General features: G+C 39.3%; 1 protein-coding gene across 2 annotated transcripts in view; it reads right to left on the minus strand.

Annotated features, from left to right (window-relative positions):
* Positions 1 to 19,784, minus strand: part of COL9A1 (collagen type IX alpha 1 chain) — a 77,629-nt gene that overhangs the window by 13,085 nt on the left and 44,760 nt on the right. For both annotated transcript variants that reach the window (XM_081140766.1, XM_081140767.1), the window contains 10 exons: positions 18,966 to 19,019; positions 18,807 to 18,860; positions 10,565 to 10,618; positions 9,890 to 9,961; positions 9,328 to 9,363; positions 8,118 to 8,162; positions 7,155 to 7,187; positions 3,723 to 3,869; positions 3,446 to 3,500; positions 1,571 to 1,759 (listed from right to left, as the gene is read on the minus strand). In XM_081140766.1, the coding sequence (XP_080996892.1) occupies positions 1,571 to 1,759; positions 3,446 to 3,500; positions 3,723 to 3,869; positions 7,155 to 7,187; positions 8,118 to 8,162; positions 9,328 to 9,363; positions 9,890 to 9,961; positions 10,565 to 10,618; positions 18,807 to 18,860; positions 18,966 to 19,019 (739 nt within the window). The remainder of the gene's footprint in view (positions 1 to 1,570; positions 1,760 to 3,445; positions 3,501 to 3,722; positions 3,870 to 7,154; positions 7,188 to 8,117; positions 8,163 to 9,327; positions 9,364 to 9,889; positions 9,962 to 10,564; positions 10,619 to 18,806; positions 18,861 to 18,965; positions 19,020 to 19,784) is intronic.

The following is a 19,784-nucleotide window of genomic DNA, read 5'->3' on the forward strand; positions in this document are numbered from 1 at the left end:
AGCTGTGATTTCTATAGTCCCTACAAGGTGTCCCTTTTCAGCAGGAAAATGGGACAAGTGCATTTAGCTGTATAGGAATCATCTAGCTGCTTATGTTAGAGGACAACCTGCTGGGCCTCACCTCCAGAGCTCCTGAACAATGGGTCTGGGGTGGGCTGGAGAACCTGCATTCCTAACAAGGTCCCTGGTGATGCCGATGCTCCTGGGGCCTCTCTCTCAGAACCACCATCTGAAGTGAACTCCCGAGAGCTAAGGAGTGATGATAGGCTTTGGCACAACAGAGCCAACTAAGTCAACAATCACCCAAAGCAGTGGGATTTCTTAGAAATGGTTTACAGAGTGAACTGGAACTAATGATAGAGAAAGCACCTAGAGCATGAGTTCCTAAACCTGAAAGCAGGACAGAGATGAATGTCTACATGCTTTTCTCAGAGGAAATTTTTCTCCAGCTCTCTTTAAGGTGAACTCTGAGTTCGCTCCATCTGATTATGTCCAGGCTCTGAAAGCTCTGAAATGGTGCCAGGCTTACAAGAGGCCCCAATTAGGGCTCATTTGTTAACATGCACATGCCAAAAAAAAAAATGTAATTAACAAAATTATCCCCACTGAGGGTATAGTTAGCCAGATGCATCAGCAATTCATTTATAGATCTAAAAAGGCAGCTTGCTTGCCCTCTGACCATTCCCACCATAATATTTAATCCTAATTGGAGCACCACCATTTTAAAAATAAAAGTCCCTCTCTTGTTTTTGATGCCACGCTTTGCTGAAGTTCCCCAGAGAGCTGTCAGTCACTCATCAGGATATACAGACTCCTTTCCTTACCTAGTCCTCTCTGTGAATGATCCAGGGCACACACACCCCAGGCTGACAAACTTACCTCAACTAGCAAATGCCATCTGAGGCAATCAGTCCTCCTGCAAGTCCTATTTAATACCTAACACACAACCCTATTTTTCTGAAAAATACTGGATTCAAAGGCTTAAAGTGCATTAAGTAGAAGGGGAAGAAACAGACTCTCTCATACTCCCTCACATGTTAAAGAAGGAATACAGTGAGACTGTACTTCAGAGCTAGAAAAAAAATCCATCAAAACCAAATATCCAATGTGACTTTTTAGAAGAAGGGAGTGGCCGCTTTAACTCATGATGTAATTTTTCTTAGGTCCCGCTAATAAATTTTGTTAGTTTAAGTATCAGATACAAATATCCTAAGTCTGGTTGTCATCTTAGAAGACTTCTACAATAATTTTAGGTCTGAAAAAAATAAACAGCGAATGAGCCTTTATTAGTCCTGTGGAGTTTATTTTGAACTATGATTGCGGCAGAGTACAACTGGAAAAGATCAGTGCTGAAAGCCAAGGGACCTTAATGCTAGGGTTTAGTCTACTGTTGTCGTAGAGCAACGTCAAGAGAATACCACATAACAGTTTTCTAATCTTTACCATCAACATTGCAAAAGACAATAATACATCGTATCTCACAGAATACCTGGAGCTTGGTAGGACCTATGAACACACCTGAAAAAGTACAGGGTGAGTTCCTTGGTTCCACCTGGGCAGAAAGCCTTACCTTTAGGCCCCCTCAAACCAAGAGCACCAGGGGGGCCTTTAATGCCTGGGAGGCCACGAAGTCCCATCTGGCCTGGGAAGCCGTTCTCTCCAGGAGGCCCTGGGGGCCCAGGTGGACCAGGCCTCCCAGGGAGGCCAGAGGCTCCAGAGTCTGGACGCTTGAGACTCGCAGCCATCTCAGCAAGATGCTCTAAATGATAATAAACAAAACAGCACAGAAAAGTCAGAAACGTGAAAGTGATACAAATGAAAAGAGAGGTATTTCAAGTGCCTTTTTAAAGAATGTGTCACCAGAACTTCTAAATTGGTGGTGAGAAGAGAATCAAGTTGGATCATTTTCCCGTGGTCTTTGCCAAGACGCCTCACTGGGGCTGTTTTATTCAGCTCTCCCTGGATATATTTGGCCCTGCTGTTGTGAGGCCAGGGGCGAGGAGATGGGGCTAAAAAGCACTAAACGGCAGGGCTTCAGGTGAGTGGAGTTCTAAGAGGAGTGTGTCATCTGAATCCTGACTTGTTATCAGAGAACCCAGGATGGGAAGAGAATGGGTTTCTTCACATGGGTAGAAGCAGGTGTCCAGAGCTCTTCAAAAGCCAAGGACGATGTCCAGAATTAGTATCAGGACACCATTTGAGACCAGGCCTCACATGCTTAGTTGGAAGATACTCAGTAACTTGAAATACTCTGAGAATTCATGACTTCTTATGAATATCCTCCTCAGAAGTTTTTTTCATGCTTGGAATAGACAATAAATATTAAAAATAGCCTGCTTCCTGGGAATGGTCACAGTCTGTCTTAAAATTAATAACTGTGTGGGCTTTTGCAGGAACCATTAAATAGATTAAGAATCATCCACTAAAGCCATAGGGAACAAGACAATTTCCCCATTAAGATACTCTAAGGTAAATATTCTAATATAATATATTTTCAAGCTTTAGGGTGTGAAGGAGAATATGAATTGGAAACACATTTCTAACCAACATTTTAAAATTGTTTCAGTCCGAGTATTCCAAGTGTGCCTTACATAAGTAAGAGTTAACATAAAATCACAATTTTCTAGATGTGTGATGTTTAAAATTGAAGTATCCTTTCAAGAGAAAATGTCTGCAATGAAGCGACTTATATTGGTTTTCAAATGCAGAGGTGACAGTTTCATTATGGAAAACTCTACAAGTCTACGAGACAAATTAGACGATCTTACGAGCATACAAAGAAGAATATGTCTTTCTGCCAGGAGTGATTTCAACCAGAGTAAGATAGTTATTTGTTAGAAGGCCCCACGGTTACAGGATCTCCTCCCAGGAGGATTTGCACATGTCCATTTTCAGTGTGGTTTCAGAACTAGACCGATTCTGAACAGGTATGGCAACCGCAATTGCCATAGCTACAGATCAATTTAGATGAAGGTTAACAAATGTGAACATTTATCACCATTTTTGTAAATACCAGTTATTGATTTTCAATAAAAGTGGTAAATGAGTAGCCATAATGTCCTTATGCTTCTTAGGGGCATGGAGTCTGTCACTTCTCATATAATCTACAGGAAGACCCTTGGTCAGTGCTGGGCACTCACAGAGTGGTAGGCAGGGCGTTGAAGAAGGGAGAGATACTTGATAATTGTTTCAAAGGAAAAACAAGTATGTGTGTGTGTGTGTGATGTGTATACTTTGTGGTAAATTAACACCCTTGGCCAAAAAACAAACAAAAAACAAACAAACAAAAAACAGACTAATACAGAAAGGTAATATTTTTCTTTTTCTTTGAGGCTATAAGCTATTGTAATGACAACAAATTGGATAAAATGGAATTGACATTAGTATTACTCAAAATGTCCCTCTTTTAAAGCATATAAAAATCAAGCCATTATGCTTTATTTACCTTGCATGACTCTCATGCAAACCTGCTTAATGTGCTGATCTGTCGGTGCTCTACCCTGGGGCAGAAAAGAAAAAGGCAGTTTGTACACGAAACCATAAACAGGACATTATTACATGGTAAACTGACGGACTCGGCAGGGAACAAGTGGCTGGATTTACAACAGGACAACTGCCCACACTGCTCAGGAGCGATGTCTGGCCTAGCCAGGCTGCCCTGACCCCTTGTGCTGTGGGATGGAGTCTCCACAAAATAACCATGAGGACTGCCCACCACTCACTGGAGGGCCCTGGATCCCAGGCAGGCCGGTGGCACCCTGTTCTCCCTGCACGCCTCGTGGTCCAGGTGGTCCTTTCGGTCCTTCCACTCCAGGAAGCCCCCTACCGCCTTCAGGCCCCCTCAAGCCAGGCTCCCCGGGGTTGCCCATCTAGAACAAAGAGGCACACAATGAAACCAGGACTAAACACAAGTCATTGTCTGACTAATATTGTTACAATATTAACACACAAACTTTGAGGTTTACTACATTCTCTTTGCTAAGAGGTATTGTTCAGAGGTGACAAAGCTTCAATGTAACTGCACAAAAACACCCCAATCTCTTAGAATTCCAGTTCAAGTAACCTTTTAAATAATCTTTCTTTTTTGTATAGTTATTATCTCAAAATGTTAATTGAAATAATACATTTTTAAAACTGCATTCTTTATACTTTAAGCCACTTGCTAAGAGTAAGTTAGCTTTTAATAAGGCTTGTTAACTTCTTCTGGCCACAAAAAGGCCACAGAGTTCTTATAGGACATGTTAGTTTGTATATCACCAATACAGAAGGCATAAAATAATCATATTTCTAAGAACATAATGTATTTAGCTTTTATTACATTCTTTAGAGAATATGAAAATGCCAGATGAATCCAGGAATTATAAAACACTAACATGAACTAAATCAATACATTTAAAACACCACATTTAAAATGCTGTGTTTAAAATCAATGCATTTAAAATACTGAAAGAGGAAGTCCATAATTTAAGTATTGACAAGTTAAAATTCTAAATATTAAAGAAGTTACAAATAAACAGTTACTTTAGCACAAAAGCATATACACATTACAATTTTTTTTTCTGAAAGCAGACCACTGAAAGCATTTAAAAGAGTCCTCACGTACAATAACTGCTCGAAAGAGACTAAATTAATTCGCTTTTTGTTAAACTACTTCTGGTGGAATTTGTGGCACAGCAGTTACAATGTACTGTTGTTTATAGAATAAGAATGAAAAGATAAAAGAACAGGAGGCAGCAAGGGACGCAAGAGTTCAAGATAGGAATGCTCATAAAGCAACTGAATCCTGCTTCCTTTTCATATGCAACATTTATCTAGAAAGAGCTTTTTGAAACAGTCAAATATTTCAAACTGAAGGGAAGAAGGCGATGAAGCAATGCTTTCACTAAACACATCTAAACAAAGCTCAGCAAGTGTGCTTTTCCTAATCTCTCTCTATGGGGGGGAAATTGATATTCATCTAAGTCAACCTGTCAAAATTGCTCCTATGAAGAAATTACGGCTTAAAAGACTTCCCGAAAGACAGTGTCAACAGGGAGAGCTAAGGATGTACAATGGAAGGCCTGGGAGTTGTCAGGTGGCTAGAGTGCAAAACTGTAACAGCTTCTAAAGCAGCCCAGAGGAGAAGCCAAAAGGAATTCAGAAATACACTGAAGAACTGGCAGAAAACAAAGGAGACCGAATCAGTGTATTATCTTGCCTGCAATGCTGAAATATTGCTAGAACAAGGGACAAGAAATTTTTGGTGAAAAGATCAAGGGCCAACATGGCCAGGACATCATGAGCACCCTAAATCTTTGGGGAGAAATTCCTCAGTTGAGGAGAGGTATACTAAAGTAGAAACAGACTTCACCTACTATCAAGTTTGTCTATGCTGAAATCACTGAGGACAGCAAAAGTCTTCCTGCTAGTAACTATTTCCCCTAATTCTGGGACAGAACACTACAATTTCATCAGCATTACCTGGGTCGTGTCAGAGAAGACAGTGGTAGGAAGGGAGGTAATGAATCAAGATCGAATTCCTAGTATTATATCCAAATTTAAATGAAGTGACCACTGCATCATTCATTCACTCTTTCTTTTATAGGCTGAATGCTTACCATTGAACATTAGTAATTATTGCTAGATCATGAAATACCATCTTTATTACCAAATTCTATCAAGGTTTAACGTTTACACTTTTCTCAATCCTAAACCATTTCTGTCAAAGATTCTTTTTTTTCTTTTTTAATATATCTTTATTGATTTCAGAGAGAGGAAAGGAGAGGGAGAGAGAGAGACAGAAACATCAATGATGAGAGAGTCACTGATTGAGCCCACAACCCGGGCATGTGCCCTGACCGGGAATTGAACCCCAATCGCCTGGATCCTAGGTCGACGCTCAACCACTGAGCCACTCCCGGCCGGGCCTGTCAAAGATTCTTAAGCAGAAAGATGCTCCTTGAAGCTTGAGACTGTCACATGTTGTTTAGAGGCAGAATGTAAACAGGTAAGTTAATACAAAGTAATAATTTCCAGCTTGGCGGTGTGTGCAGAGCCCAGGGCTGGGCACTGTAACCAAGTCTGGGTGAGTCTTCCCAGAGAATGTGGGGCTGAAGATGGGGGTTAATGCTTAAGGAGGAGGTAACTGTTTTAAGGAAAGAAACAGAATGCACCAGGCTAGGTGAACAGCACAAGGCATTAAACAGCATGCCAGGGAAAAAGAACTGCAAACAGATGAATTCCAGATGTGAAGGAGATGAGATGAGGTTGGCAAGTCAGAGAGCACTTCATCAAAAACTGTGCATACCTTGCTAAGAATCTGATTTTACTCCACAAAATGTTATTCTTAAAGGATTTTAAGCAGAGAAGGAAGGGATAACTAGTGTGTTTTATCTTCTTTATCTAAATTACCATGGCTGCCATGAGGATCATATGTTGGACAGGGACAGGGAGGAGCAGGGGAGATTCCAGAAACAGGAAGGACTTGGAGACTGACAGCTCTGGTGATCAGTGGCATCTGAGATTGAGATCCGAGCTTCATCTTTCCTTCTTATACTAAATTTCTTATTGTATTAGATGTGCATTCCTTTCAAATTGCAAATCATTGCAGGTTTGCTACTAATTGGTTTTATAATTCTAAATTCATCTAATCTCTAAGGATATCAGTTTAGTTTCTATAAAATGATGAATTAAATGAGATAATCATTTTCTAACTCTAATAATTCTCTATTACATTTTCTTAGGCATTATGCCTCTATCTTACTTCCCCAAATAGAACACACAGGAGATTAAGAAAATTACTGTAATATTTGCCAATAAATTGTACAACTGCCAACAAAACTCAATTATACTCTCGTCACCATGAAGCACAGTCAGTTCTTTAAAAACGGTCCATTTGTGGAAGAAATTGCTGTGTAATATACTCATTGAGCCACTTAAAATATGAAAAAGACTTCCTTTAAAATGGCTAGTTCAATAGGCAGATCCATTTACACTGTTATTTTTTTCTTTGGATTAATCCACTACTTAAAGAATAAACTAGACATTCATTTCCTTGAAGGTAAGTCCATTAAGAATTGGATTTTACAGAATGATTTCATAAAGCAGAGTATTGCATTTTCTACAGTATTATAGGTACTTTTATATTTTATACGATTACTGTTCATTATACTTACAGTTCCCTTTGGGCCAAGTAATCCTATATCTCCCTAAATCAATAAAACAAAATTATATTAGAACAATGTACTCACATGATAGTTTTCTAAAAACATTTAACAGGTTATTATGCTGCTGAAATCTATAGAAAACAGTGAACAGATGAACCCTGACACCACAGAAAACCATTAGACTCAAAACTTGCATTCTACTCCCAGTTTTGCTACTTAACTTTGTAATCCTGCGTGAGCCATGTAACCTCCCAGCCTTGGCTAACTTATCTCTTAAATAACAGGGTTGAATCAGAGCTATCCAAGGCTCCATCCAGATCTAAAATGCTAGTTGAGAATTAAAATGTCAAAAGATACTAAACTAGCAATCTGTTATGAAATGTAATAGACATTTAAACCTGATGACTTTATTTTTCAAACTCTAACAATATTTTAAAACATAACCCAAAAGTCTATCAAGCCAAATATGCATGCTTTTATGCTAAAAAAAGAAAAAAACTTAAAAATATTCCACCACTAATTCTAGATATGAATGTAGATCATGAGGATTTAGCTAAAGATGGAGATGAAGGTCACTTCTTTGGAGGGTTTTTTAAACTAGAGAGAATGCCCACAGTCACGCTTGTGAGCCAGTTTTCTAACTATACTAAAGCTTTAATTTTGTTTCCTTGGTAGGCAGACTCTCTATAGTCACATAAGGATCACCCTGAAGGTAAAGCCACAGGAGAATTCGCCATGCCTAAGGGAACACTTTGATCTCCAAAGTCTATCACCTTGGGGGTGTTTCCCCTCTGCTTCACTTGATCTTGGCTGTAATCTTGGAGAGTCCTTTGTTATCTTATATAAAAAAAATCTTAACTTTTAAGGAAGGCAAAAAAGATAACAGGGTCAGAGAAAAGAAAAAATATATGTTCTAATACAGTTTGAAAACAGTAAGTCTCTTTCATTAACCAGAAAAAAAAAATGTCTTACGAGTTCACCCCTTTCTCCTGCTTCACCTTCTTCACCAGAGGGACCCTAAAAAGTAAGGTTAAAAGTCACATTTTAAAGTTCTTAGTCCCCTGGATTAGTTTTAACCAGTCAACATGGATGAGCATCCATAAATGGCCACACTGCTTCCGGGGTCATGCAGAAGTACAAAATGCTCTCAGCGGTTTTCCAGTCTAGCCATCAGTGGCCAGGCCAAATCCGAAAACGCCTAGCCCAGCCAGAGTGGCTCAGTTGGTTGAGCTTTGTCCTGTGCACCTAAAGGTTACTGGCTCGATTCCAGGTCAGGGCACATACCTGGGCTGTGGGTTGCTCATAAGGCAACCGATCAATGGTTCTCTCTCACATCGATGTCTCTTTCTCTCTCTGTCTCTCATGCACACTGTCTCTCTACCTCTCTCTAAGCATGTCCTCGGGTGAGGATTATAAATAAATAAATAAATAAATAAATAAATAAATAAATAAATAAATAAATAAATAAATAAATAAACAAACAAATAAATAAAAGATGGCCTAGACAGGTGGGTACTGGAAATATCAGGGTGGATGGGGAACACTTTGTGAAGTATATGATTGTGATTGTCTGACCCCTATGCTAGACACCTAATACTAACACAAAATAATATTGAATGTAAACTGTAACTGAAAAATAAAATTTTAAAAAATCCATATGAGGAAAAAAAAAGAAAGAATATGGCCTAGAGAAAAGCCAGAAGGTGAGGCTAAGTTTCTGCCAGAGTTAAGGATTATTGATTGTATTCAATAATTAAGTAATCTTTGAAAAAGGGCTCTTACAGTATAAAAAGGAATCCAGAGAAAGGGCTGATTTCTAATTCATATGCATAGTCTATTTGCTAATTTCTTGATAGAGAAAAACTTAAAGCATTATAATGTGGCTATGGGAGGCTTCATCACAGTAAACCAATTCGGTGGAGAGAAGCAGGGCCACTTTTTTCAAAAGGGAACAAGTGTAGCCCTGGAGGCAGAGCCATCATAGCTCCAGCTTATTAAAATAGTGAATGAGGCTACAGACCAAACTAAACTCCAGGTTTCACTCACTGTGAAAAACACTGAGAAAAACTACTAGCCTCCAACATTTTAATTATACCCACAAACCAGCTGGTGCCTCCTGCTGGTGGGAAGCACATTCATGCACATTAAACACTGCATTTTATACTATTCAAATAGGACCTACCTGTTCACCCTTTGGACCAGGTTCACCGACTACACCCTGTAATGAATAAAATATAATACTCTTTTCAGTATTTTAAAGTTTTTAATCTATATAATTTGAAATGAACCAACCCCTTTTATTGGACTGCTGGATAAGCACAAATACGAATATTGTGAAAGTAGAGAACATCTCCCTCTCCTCACCACCTAACAAGAGAGTCAGGTAAGACCTGGAGAAGCAGACAATTGTCCTATCCAGGGCATTGGGCAGCTTGGGGCATTCTTTGATCACATTTATGTAAAATTTGACTAGTAAGAATGTAAACTTAGAACTAAATAGAAAGCATGATTACAACAAAGATTTTTACTTTCCTCAGTTTTCTTCCCCTCCTGATAAATTATTATATTAATAGATTTAATTTTTGCTTCTTAATCTCAACTCTCAGTAATTTCAAATACCTTTCTTGAAAGGTCATTGTGATAAATTCTAGAAAATTTAGAACTTGCTGAAAGGAAGATTGATTTCTCAGCACAGTAGAAATTCCTTCCATATAAGGGACTTTCTGGAGAGCTAGATATCTTACCCTGTCACCTTTCATTCCAGGAAGTCCAGGGGGGCCAGGCAAGCCAGGAAGGCCAGGGCTACCCGGAGAACCCTGAAAAGCAAACACCAAGTCCTCAGATTCAGTGTTACTGAAACACTGAAAGCACACAGACCTTGGGTGTGTTGACTCCTGTCTAAAATAAATATGCTGTGGTTGGTTAAACTCTGTTCCTCAAATTTGCCTCTCTCCCACATTCTCAGGAGAAGAGAGACCAGCTCCCCTACCCTGTCTGTCCCACCTCCGAGCTCCTCAATTCCCCAATTTGCACCCCTTCCCAACAGAGGGCTCTTTGAGCCCAGCCCCTGCAATGCCACTGCTCCTCTTGCTGTGTAAACAAGCACAGCTGGAGAAGAAAAAGGCGGCATTCAGCACAGTTCTGTCCAATTCCAAGAACAACCAGAGGCCAAATGTAGCAACTGATTTTAAAATGTATGCTGTAAACCACACTGATTAAAATACCCTTTGAGGGTATTTTAAATATAGTTTGAAATTATGCATTTACTTTTCCACGTATTCACATAACAATAAAAAATCAGGAGAGGATGATTAAATTACCCTTTGTAAATTGTTTTCCTCTCCTTGCTTATTTTTTAAAAATGCATTGTGTTTTGTATGAAGCAAATAAACTGCTGGAGACTTGAAAACGTTACTTACCAGTTTACCTGGCGGGCCTGGGGGTCCCACTGGTCCTACTTCTCCTCTACTGCCCTGGAAAAACACAAACATGATTGTCTGCTCGATAGTTTGCCCACATTCAAATGCTTAATTGCTATGCCAATAAAACAGTATCCTACCAAGGTTTTTGTTTAAATATAAGTCATCAAAGAATTCTCCCCATCTTCAACTAAAGGCAGACGCCTTTATATAAAATGCCTACAGCCTCCTCATTGTTCCCCCTTAAGCAAATGTTATCTATGCTGTTCACTGTGGTTAGAGACCATTTGTAGAAATAACTGATACATCTCCATGAAATGGCAGTCAGTAATTCTCAGCATCTAAACTGCCATCTAGCTTACATTGTGGTTACCTATGTACATGTTTCATCCCCTCATTCAGACTACGTGTTCTTGAAGTATAGGCATATTACTTTCAAATTCCACATAATGCCTGAAACTCAGAGTAAACTTTTGGATATACAGTACATTTTAAAACAATATCTGGCAAATGATCTTGAACCTCAAAAGAGTGAAAAAGAGACAAGAACAGAAAATTTGCCTTTAAATTACTATAGCATTTTTGAAAAGACAGGCAGTAGAAATGTATGAAGTTTCTCAAGTAAAAAAATTCTTTGTTCTACACATTCTTGTCTTCAACATGCCTTAAAAGGTTAAACAGACTTTGGAAGGGGCAATTTATAATGAAGATGCATCAAAACCAACACTCTAATTTCATTTTCTGCGCCAATTTTTATTTTTATTTGAAACATTAAGACCTTTGAGAGGAGGAGACACATAAACTCTTTGATTTCTTTCCCGGAGAGCTTCATTCAGTTTTATGCAGCCTGATAAAAGCTTGTTTTCTTTCTAACGCATGTTCAACTAAGCTAAACACTGAGGTTATTGGATAAATAATCACATTTCCTGGACAGTGTTATAAAAATGAGTAGCTTTTGAGTTTGTTTTTCTTTAAAATGACATAATTTCATATTAATGTTTAATATTTATAAATGCTTCTGATAAGATTATCCTAATCTGACCCACATGCCATTCATTCATCTATAAATTGAACAAGTTGTCAAGATTCATAACCTACTGAATTTTCAATTTCTCTAAAGGATTAAGAAATATTTGCCAAATTACAGGTCTCTGGGTATGAGGTGTAATTTTGTGGCATTCATTTCATATGACTTACAGGGGATCTAAATGGAATGGTCTTAATACTTATTTTTTTAATCGTCGCCAGAGTATATTTTTTCCATTGCTTTTCAGAGAGTGGAAGGGGGAGAGAGAGAAACATCGATGTGAAAGAGACACATTGATTGGTTGCCTCCCGCATGCACCCTGGGCCAGGGGGCGGGATCGAGCCTGCAGCCGAGGTACGTGCCTTTGACTGGAATCTAACCCAACACCCTTCAGTCCACAGGTCGACGCTCTAACCACTGAGCAAAATCGACGAGGGCAATACTTTTTGAAACTTCTATATAAGCAACCTGTCTAGTGTATGAGTTTGGATAATACATTGGTCCTTAACCCTGTGAACAGCTTGGAAGCCAGAGACAGTGCCTATGAGAATGGATGCTAGAAAGAAGTAAGTCTAAATGAAAACCAGCCACTGTGACAGATTTGTCTGTCCATTTACAAATAGAAAGACTGGGTTCCACCCCATTAATTTGGCCCAGCACTTCAAAGTTCAAGACAGATTTTCTTCAGTATATCTGCTCTTTTGGCATTTTCAAATAATTTCTGAACTGCATCATGATTGAGAACCTAAATGTCATTGGGCTAACATGACTTTCATTCACAGAACGATTAATAGTCATCAGTGGGGAAAATAATTAATCATATCAGAAGGGGAACATTTAATTCTTGACACAACCTCAAGCATTCACTTCTAAATAAATGAACCATTATGCCATCTTATCCAAAATAAAGATGATTAATACGGTACTTTTTTCTCTCTTCTACAATGAAAGGGCTAAATTAAAATAAAGAATTCTATAACCTTTCGCTTATTTTTGGAGAGATTAATTATCTTTCCAGTCAAAGACAAGGATTTTCTGTGCTGGAATCTTATTTTCTCTGTCTTTCATGAGCTCTTATTATTCAGTTCATAAGTATTTTTCAACCACTGGCAGGCCCTTGTTAATACATATTCGTGGCTCAGAACCCCAGTAGAGACAGCCTACTCTGCTGAACTTGTGTACCCATGGCAGTCAACATTCACAGGAGCAGGGAAGGGTCCGTGAAATTATGGGCATTTACTCCTCTGTCAGTGCACAAACAGACAGTATGTGGTTCCTTGTTTTTATTTCACTTCCATCCTATAAATCCTTGGCCATTCTAAACTTAGTTATTTCTATACAAATCATCTCACTGGGCAAAAAGAAGGTAATGTTTATTTTTACAATGATGACCAAACAGCTACACAGTGTTAGGGCAAGATTTTCTGATGGCCATTCTTAAGATTTCCATGTATTCCAAAAACATGCATAATCTTTCTCCATATTCTCAGATGTGGGTGAGGGAGGCTGGTAGGGAAATGGTTATTCTGCCCAGTAGTATTTACAAACCCCATGACAATAAGAGTTCTTCTGACTTTTAACAAGAGAATTGAAAGGAACCAGTAAAAAGGCAAAATCCTACCATTAAAAATATGACCATAATAAAAGGCTCTAATTTTCTCTTGGATGTTCTGTGCCTCCACATATATCTCCAACATGTTCAGACACATCAGCCAGTTCATCTCTATTTAAGAAGCCAATCAAGGCTTTAAAAAAGAATGCAGACCCTCTACCAGTAAGTGATTCCCGAATCTGGATGTACTTCAGAATCCTGAGGACTTTTTAGAAATGTATTTCACTGGATGTCTTCCACCACTCCATCTCTCCATCCACCCTTCTCCCCCAGATTCTGATCCTGTAGGTTTGGGGTAAGACTTAGGAATCTGTTTGGGCTTATGTGATCTTTGTCTTCACCAGCTTTGCTTAGACTTTTGTTAACTGCTCACCACAAAAGTTCTATATACTAAAATTTGAAATTTGTTAAATTATGTCTTGTACCACTGGAATCTGGCAAGCTAACTTCAAATAAAAACCACACTGAGGAGCCTTGACTTGAACTGTCCAGGCATGAGAGCGTAGCGGTGAGGAGCCGACACTGAGCCCATTGCCAGGCCTGAGGTCTGGCTCGCAGTGCATCGGCTAACACTGGGCACCCAACTCAACTTCGCTGTGCCTGGGTTTCCTCATCTAGAAAGTGGGGATTAAAAACAGTACCTATCTCATAATGGTTTTTTGTTTGTTTATTACTCCTCACCTGAGAATATTCTTCCATTGAATTTTGGGGGGGGGGGAGAGGGAGAGGGCACCTTCTTTATAAACAAGCACAGTAAGTCCTCACTTAACATCATCAATAGGTTCTGCAACTTTAAGTGAAATTATGTGTGATAAAAGCACATTTACCATATGCTAGTTGATATAAACAAAAGTTCCTACAGCATCTCATCAATGTCATGAGGAAATGACGTTGAATAAAATGATGTTATTTGAAGACTTGTTATACTGGGAACTACTTTGTAATACTCATCTCTATAAATACATATAAACAATTCTACTTGGAAGTCTCCCTTTAAAAATAGAACTATTAGCCCAGCCGGCTTGGCTCAGCAGTTGAGCATCGACCTAGGATCCAGGAGATTGTGGTTCAATACCCAGTCAGGGCACATGCCCGGGTTGCTGGCTCAGTCCCCAGTTGGGGGCATGCAGGAGGCAACCGATTAATGAATCTCTCATCATTGATGCTTCTATCTCTCTCTCCCTCTCCCTTTTACTCTCCCTCTCCTTCTCTCCCTGAAATCAATAAAAAAAAATATTTAAAAAATAAAAATGGACCTATTAGACTTTTAAAATATCACAGAAAAGATTTCATTATACTTGCGTTGTCATAAATATTTTACAAAAAAAATGAATTTGATTCCATTGTGCTCTAGACAGTGATGATGGTGGTTGTAGTTGCCTGATTACCCCAAATGTTAACTAGCTGAAGAATAAACATTATCCTTAGTACCTTACCAATTTTAGAAGCGGGAAATATAAATCACTATACTTAGTCTGTATTATACACTAAGTGCCTCTCTTTGGCAAAAAAGATGCTGATTAAGCCAGAAGATCAATGATAATTTCTATCAATTGTTGCTTTTACAAACCCATTTTCATATTCACTTTGGAAGATCACATTACTCCTACTACAATAATATTTTTTAGGTTTGCCACAAAAATATTTTTTAAATTTGTTCAATTTTGCAGAATTATATAGTTTCTATTTCTCTCTAGTGTAGGTTTAAATATTCCCTCACCCACAGAGGTAGATAAAAATCTGTCTAAACTATAACTATTACAGCTGTTTCACAAATTACTGACAGGGGTAACATTCCAGGACCTGGGTGGGGTATGAAGACAGCTTAGATCACTCAACAGTGCATCTTATGGGGACCTCTGTGCTTGAGTCTGTTGGTGACAGGGTGGGGTGAGGACTTCAAGAGACATGAGACAGGCTTCTGTACCCCAGGAGTGTATAATCTTCGGGAAACTGGAGGTGGATCAGCATGACACTGATCCCAGTTAGAATCAAGAGAGCAGAGCAAACCCAACCCGCTAAGCAAAAGCACTGGCAAGTTCTGGGAAGCCTGGAACAGACAAATGGACCAGGAATCATGTCATGGTAAGACCAATTCAGAGTCCCCAGCCACCTGCCTGCTCCAAACCAGGAGTCACCCAGACACAGGTATAAGCCAAGTGAAGTGTCATGGTCAAAGACAGAAGCACGGTCCAAGTGGTAAGGGTATGTGCTCACATATAATCACTGGAGATGCCCAAAAACATCAATAGTTTTTGGTGTGGTATTGGCAAAAGCTGATGGAACAATGGTGGGGACAGGAGGAATGCCACTGAATTTCAAAGATGTGTTCTAATGAGCTCTGGTCCATTAGTAGAACACATTAGAAATGGGTTTTCATTCCTTCTGCTCAGCTTCCCAGTTTGAGATTTGCAAGAAAAACTGATCAGACTTGTGAGGACTGGTTGAAAATGTGTGAACTTATCTATGAAACTGAATTTAATGATGTAAAGTGAAAGAACAAATGTATCTTTGAGTAAGGAGATTTGCTGTAGAAACTTTGCTCCAGAGCTATAATATTTATAACCTCTCATAACACTTTCCAGAAAAATTTATAGTAGGTGAGAAGTCAGTTATTACCAACATAAGCAGCATAGCCAGATTTATGATACCTCCAATTCAGTTCTTTTCAAGAGATATTTATTGAGCACTACTTTATAGCAGACCCCGACTAAAGAGATGTAAGAAACAAAAGGTGGGTCAGACATGTCCCTGCCTCCCTGCAGTTTCCACGCCATGCGGTGGAAAGGAACCAAGGGTGCCGGGTTCAGAATTGGGAGAGGTCACTTCTCTCTGAGGGATAGGGCATAATCAGAGATAATTGCATTGTGGAATTAACATTTCACTTACACCTAAGAAGAACCATAGGAAGCTGAGTCAGAGAAATGGAGATGGAAACCATCTAAATGTGGGGTGTAACAGAAGAAAACAGGCAGGCTGGGGAAGTGCAGAGACCATTTGACAACTAGCACAGCTAGCTGTCAGCTAGACTTGAACACAATTGACAGCTTGACTTGAACACAGGCTCTGAGCAAGGCAGAAATGGAAGTAAAACCCAGACATAAACAGATAGTTTAGGATTTTGTACTTTCTGTTACTTTCCGGGGAGATCCATTAAAGATTTTTAAGGGAAGTGATGACGGAAGCTGTGTTTTGGGAAGACCAGCAGGGCAGCATGTGCAGACTTGGAGCACTACCCTTCCCCAGGCTTTTGGGGTTGTGTTTGATGTTTTTGTTCCATGACTTTGGGGACACTACTGGAATTCTAAGGTGGAGGTCATAGATGCCAGACACCCTGCAGTGTGCAAGAGTCCTGGAGAGCAAAGAACTATTCCAGCCATAATACCAAGAACCCTTTTGGGAGGCACTGGTAGATGAAGGAAAGATTGGAGCTGCTAAGGCAAATCAGGAGACGACCCCAATAAACCCAATAGCAGTGAATGATCCGAGCCAAGGTGGTAAAGGTGGGCTTAGAAAGGGAGAGTCAAATACAAGAGAGCCTAGAAAAGGAGGCAATTGAAGCAAAAGGTCCTACTGGAGACAGGAAATGTGAAGGCAGAAGAACACCAAAGCTCTGAGCTTCAGGGACAGGAACAATTTGGACTCTTACAGAAACTCAAAAATCAAACTTTAATCAGGCTCCAAACCTTGCACAGGCATAAGCTCCTCTGATCTGCCTGTCCTCACATGAGAACATTACACACACACCACCTCGTCTGCTTCTGCAGTCCTCCTCTGGTTTGTTGTTTTATACACCCCATGACACTTCACTGGTGATTGGCCAAGCCCTCTCTACCTGTGTGTTCAGGGCATGCTCCTGGCATACAGCAGGTGCTCCTCTCTACAGTTTTCTGCTCTATAAAGTGAATACTAGGCATAACAGTCAACATTCTCCAAGTTCCAGTGCCCCTCTTCCAGTCATATAGCACCTTCATCGTTTTGGAAGTGTGCTCTGGCTATAACTTCATTGCTTTGCCATCTAAAGATGTATTTTAATTAGATATTCATAGGCTTCAAGCAAGAGAGCAGAAAAGGATACATGAGGAGTGAGAGAGCAAGGAGCGTAATGAGGAGCAGGAGCTAGTTTCTGTGGCTGCGGAGGAACTTATGGGAACCACCTGGTAGACGTCAGCTGACAGACACCTGCGAGAAGTGAAAACACTCACATGAAATATTCACCTGGAATATTTCACTTTCCTAAAGCATGAAAATCCTAATTCAACATGCTCAGGAAATGCTTTAAAAGAAGTAAGGAACAATGATTTAAAATGTTCCTGTTTTCTCAGTTGGAGTTCTTTTTCTTGCCCAGCAGACTTTCTGAGGAAGAAGAAGAAGAAGAGGAAGAGGAAGAGGAAGAAGAAGGGGAAGGGGAGGAGGAAGAGGAAGGGGAGGAGGAAGAGGAAGGGGAGGAGGAAGAGGAAGGGGAGGAGGAAGAGGAAGGAGAGGAGGAAGAGGAAGGGGAGGAGGAAGAGGAAGAGGAAGGGGAAGAGGAAGGGGAGGAGGAAGGGGAGGAAGAAGAGGAAGAGCAAGGGGAGGAGGAAGAGGAAGAAGAAGAGGAAGAGGGAGAAGGAGAAAGAGAACTTAGAAGGCCAGAGAACATTTTAAAGTTAAATTTAAGTGCATAATGTTATATTTCCTAATCAGTTTCTCTCTGAGGGCTAAATTGTATCTATTGAGAAAATATATATTGCTACATTTGCTGCAAAATAGATATTTGCAAACTCACACTAAAAGAAGTCTGGCAGTTTCTCAAAAGATTAAACAGAGTCACCACATGACCCAGCAATTCCACTCCTCATTATGTACTCAGGATAAATGAAAATAAATGTCTAAACAAAAATGTGAAGGAAAATGTTCATAGCAGCATTATTCATAATGGCCCAAAAGTGGAAACAACCCAAATGCCCATCAATGGACGAATGGATGAATAAAATGTGGTATATCCATACAATTGAATATTATTCAACAATAAAAATGAAGCACTGATACATGGTACAACATAGATGAGCTTAAAAACATTATGCCAAATGAGAGAAGCCAATCATTAAAAAACCCACATATTATATAATTCCATTTATATGAAATTTCCAGGAACTAGATTAGTAGTTGCCTAGGGCTGAGGGATTGGGGGTAAAGTTAAATGACTACAAGTGAATACAGAGTTTCCTTTTTGGGGTGATGAGAATGTCTTCAAATTTACTGTGACAATGGCTGCACAATTCTATAAATACACTAAAAATCAATTAATTATATACTTTAAGTGGGTGAATTATATAGCATATGAATTATCTCTAAATAAAGTTGCTTTTTATCACACTAAAATATTTCCTTCCACATGGGATGAAAGCAAAAAAGGTCTTCATGCTTTTTTAAAATGGTTCATTTTTCTTTCCACTTTCTGAAAAACAAGCATATTGTATATCTAAATAGCTTTCTCATTGTCTATATAGGCTAGCACATGCTCAAACATCAGAAGGCATTCGTGGGTGAATGAATGAATGGGGAGTGCCCAGCAAAGCCCTGAGTAGGCACTTTGGGAAGGTCCTAAGGAAAGGAATACTCACAGGAAGCCCCCGGGGTCCTCGGGGTCCCACCTCTCCTGCTGGCCCCTGTTGGCCCTGTTATGAAGAAGGCAGGTAGAGGAAAAGTTAATCTTTTCCCTAATCTTTTGCTTAGTGAATACAAAGGGTTATAATGTGTGGAAAGAACTTATGGAATCTTACCGGTTTACCTGAATTCCCCAATTGGCCAGGCTTCCCTGGAGCACCTGTGTTACCCTAAAGGTAAAATGCAGCATAATTTAGACGGTAAGTGAGCATAATCATCTATCTGTCTCACCCAGTCCAGGTATTTCTTACACTTAAACAGCATTACTCTCTCAATTTCACATTGAGAATGTGTGAGGATGTATAATCTCCTTCTTGGTAGATACATCACAGTTCTTTAGATTCAGAATAATGTTTTCTTAATCCCAGAAGTATAAGAAAGGTGTCAAAATGTAAAAAAAAAAAAAAAAAAAAAGAATGTCAAATGTTAAAAAATAAAGATCTTTAGCTGACAAGAATATGAGAGGATTTTTCTTTCTTTACAATATTAATTATATATCTTCCATTTACCATTTTCACCTCTAATATGCTTCTTTGAGCCCTTTTACCTGACAAAGACACTATTAAAATGATAAACAATCATGTCAACATGAGGAAATATAAGAGGATGTGCTGTGGAGAAAACCCTCCCAGCAGGCTCCAGGGAAAGCACAGGTCTGGGAAGGCATCTCCCCATCAACCTCTCAGCATCCACTTATTAAGGAACATCTCTGCTCAAGACGCTGTGGACCACTGTGATTGGAGGGCTGTAAGCATGTGATCTAATACTATCCAATTTCTACATTATTCATATTTTATCTAATTTTTTATTTCACTTATTAAAAATGATAGATGAATATAAGCATTAGTTGATCAGTATGTGAAAAGATGTCTAACATCTTTTTAATATTCTCTGGCATAATTTCTATGGCTTAATGATATCTTCCTTACTTTACG

The sequence above is a fragment of the Miniopterus schreibersii genome, assembly GCF_964146895.1.
Source record: "Miniopterus schreibersii genome assembly, chromosome: 6".
Classification (NCBI taxonomy): Eukaryota; Metazoa; Chordata; class Mammalia; order Chiroptera; family Miniopteridae; genus Miniopterus; species Miniopterus schreibersii.